Genomic DNA, 3,203 nt, shown 5'->3' with positions numbered 1-3,203 from the left:
AAAGAAAAGAAAAGAAAAGAAAAGAAAAGAAAAGAAAAGAAAAGAAAAGAAAAGAAAAGAAAAGAGTGTCTGTCTGCCGATGGGACAGCCAGCTATTAGACTCCACTAACTATGGCTAACTATGGGCAGTGTTTGGCTGGAGTCTATTCCAATTCTCTGTGGAACTTTTGTCATTTGTCTGCCTGGGCGTGTCTGCTAACGCGCCTCTGAAGATTTTGCCTGTTGCCATGGCGCTGCCAGCCTCCTGCAGCTACTCACCACCCGAGCCCCGCAGTTGTGAGGACAGCCTGAGACCTGAGTTTCTCATTGGCAGCGCCTGAAATTCCTCTTCTAATATTTTCTGAACTTGGATAGCACATTCCTTTTTTAAGAAATGTAATTATGGAGTTATTTGCCTGGCTAACCTTAGGGTATGTGTTTTGTATCTCAGAGGTCACTTTTGTCCCAGTGTCGAAGGTGAGCGGGCAGGCAGAGGTTGAGGATGTCCTGGCAGCTGTCCGCCCCACCACTTGCCTCGTGACCATCATGCTGGCTAACAACGAGACTGGCGTCATCATGGTGAGTCAGCCCTTTCCTTTGCAGGAGGCCTCGGGGAGAAGGTACTTGACATGGGATTTCCCTATGCCTCAACTCGGTCTGTTCTTCTCGTGTCCTTGAGTTCTGCGGCTTCACTCCGCCTCCTGCCGCTCCTGTAATTCATTCCGCCCCCATCAAATCAGAACCATAAGCTCATTCAGCCACTTGCCTCTTCCCGCTCCAGCCTGTCCCTGAGATCAGCCGCCGTATTAAGGCCCTGAACCAGAGTCGGGTTGCCTCAGGGCTGCCCCGAGTCCTCGTGCACACAGATGCTGCCCAGGCACTGGGGAAGAGGCGAGTGGATGTGGAGGACCTGGGTGTGGACTTCCTGACTATTGTGGGGCACAAGGTATGTGTGCAGGGGCCCCCTGCCCTCCTCCTCAACACAGCTGAGTGGAGCCCTCAGCCCCGCTGTCCCTTCCTGCTTAAGTCACTGTGGGCATCTAGGGAGCCCCAGGTGCCTGTCAAGGACCGGGTGCTGAGATGCCATGACGACCACTCAGGAAGGGCTTTGTCCTCAGAACTTTCTGTGCATGTGTGGGACGGGACCAGTAACAGCTAGGATGACGCCTGGCAAGCCAGGACACAGGTGGCAGGACACTCCAACCACGAGGAGCCAAGGGAGGACATAGCGGGCTCTGTGGAGGTTTGGAAGGCAGTGGGTTTGGTACATAGAGAGTGCGGGTTGCAGGGGGCTCATCTCTCCATGTGGAGGTCCCTGCCAGTATGGAAGAGGTGGGGCCAGGAAACTGTGACTTCCTTGGTTAAACTGTGACTTGGTTAAGCTATGGCTTTTCAGCAGGAAGGTTTGGTCTTAGTGGCTCTTGAAGGCACAGTACAGGGACAAGGTCATAGCAAAGACCTTGGCTTTCTGTCAGCTGCGAGAAGCAAGACATTGTGTGTTGTTTGGCAGCATAGTCCTTAGCTGGTCCCTAAAGGTGCACACAAGCTGGCCTGACACCGTGACCCTTAACCCTTTGCCTCATATCACTGGGGGGCATAGAGTCGTGTGTAGGAAAAGCCCTTGGCCACCTCTTGTTCTAGCCCCTTCCCTTCATAATCCCGTTACACCAGAACATGAGTCCAGCACCTGCCCTTCCTCAGGCTGGGGCTCTGCCCTGCACCTGGGGGTTCCTGTGACTCTGATATACCCACAATGGTGGCAGATAGACAGCCAGGCCACAAGGAACCAGCAGGATGGCGCTCTCCTGAACACTTCTGAACCTCTGACACGCAGACACAAGTGGAACAGGTCACCAAGCAGTTCCCAGTGAGTAAATAACTGGCTTTCCCTTCCAGTTCTACGGTCCCAGGATTGGTGCTCTGTATGTACGAGGGGTCGGTAAACTTACCCCCCTGTACCCCATGCTGTTTGGAGGTGGACAAGAGCGGAATTTCAGGCCAGGGTAAGGTTGAAAGCCTAACAAGCTTCTGCCCGGCTGGCCACACTACTGTCCCGTTTCTTCGCCGTTTCTGTCACCCCGAATCAGAATTGCTGCTGACTGATTTCTGCAGCAGGTCTCAGTCCTGCAGTCTCTCGGGGTGACTCGGAGCACGTGATAGGAGTTGTCCTCTCTCATAACTACTTCAGGGTGTTGGATTCCCTGCATGCTGCGGCTCTCTGTTGTTCTCTCAGTAGGTACAAAAGGGGCCGTTTTCCTTTGTGAGAACCCCGGGTCTCCATTGCATAACCCCAAATCTGTGCTAATACCACCTTTGTTAGAACGTCTAAGAAGACGGGGAGACAGAAACAATGCCACTGCGGCTCCCTGGCAAGTGTTTCATACCCAGAACCAGCCTGGAAACAGTGGTAAGGGAAGGCAAGAACTGCCTTGCTCTAAAGCCTGCAGCCAGCCAGCCAATCAAGAAGAAACACTAGGCAATACCTGCTCTAGGCCAACCACATAGGACAATGTGCTGTCCCACACCAGCAATCACCAAACGGACATTCGGGCTTCTGTCCACATGGGCTGTCTGGGGCATCCACAGTCCCACAGTGGTGTCAGTAGAGACTCTAAAGAGACCCTGGAGTCTCCACCCATCAGTAACAGAACACATCCTCTTTAGATATCAAGAGAGCACAGCCCAAGGGAGAGCTGTGGCTTCTCCATCCCACTGTCAGCATTTGGGATACACGTTCTTTCCCTGCAGAGCAGAGTCAGAGCGAGCCAGGAAGAGCAGAAAAGTTAACCAAGATGCAAAGCCTCATGACATGTGAAAATGGCCAGGTTTCATGCCAAGGACTAGAAAGAGCTGAAAGCAAAGGGAAGAAAACATCAGTGGGTGCCAAACCCAAGAGAAGGACGTGAGGCAGCAAACACTGAGATCAGTGAAGCTTGGGCACACTTGGAATGCGTGAACCGGATGGAAGTCACCATGTGAGGATCCATCCAGAAACTGCAGCAACCTGAGTGGATTTGTGGACAGACTTGCCAACAGGAAAGTGAGAAAAAGGAAAGAAACCTGCACTGAAAAAGAGAATAATAGACAGGAGACACCAGGAAAAAGACAGAGCGTCGAGGACCTCTGAAGCCATCAAAAACGGTGTGACATACATGTCGGTCAACTCCCCACAGAGGAGAAGACAGAGGACAGGGCTTAAAGGGTCACCTGAGGAGATGGTCAGT

The 3,203-nt window shown here is 52.5% G+C and overlaps 1 protein-coding gene across 1 annotated transcript in view; it reads left to right on the top strand.

Moving 5' to 3' along the window:
• Positions 1-3,203, top strand: part of Scly (selenocysteine lyase) — a 21,909-nt gene that overhangs the window by 9,860 nt on the left and 8,846 nt on the right. Inside the window, exons 5-7 of the mRNA XM_050163057.1 lie at positions 431-558; positions 761-925; positions 1,876-1,982. Coding sequence (XP_050019014.1) covers positions 431-558; positions 761-925; positions 1,876-1,982 — 400 coding nt within the window. The remainder of the gene's footprint in view (positions 1-430; positions 559-760; positions 926-1,875; positions 1,983-3,203) is intronic.

The sequence above is a fragment of the Alexandromys fortis genome, unplaced genomic scaffold (assembly GCF_014885135.2).
Source record: "Alexandromys fortis isolate MF-2015 unplaced genomic scaffold, M_Fortis_MF-2015_v1.1 scaffold_139, whole genome shotgun sequence".
Lineage (NCBI taxonomy): Eukaryota > Metazoa > Chordata > Mammalia > Rodentia > Cricetidae > Alexandromys > Alexandromys fortis.
This window is presented reverse-complemented; position numbering and strand designations above follow the sequence as displayed.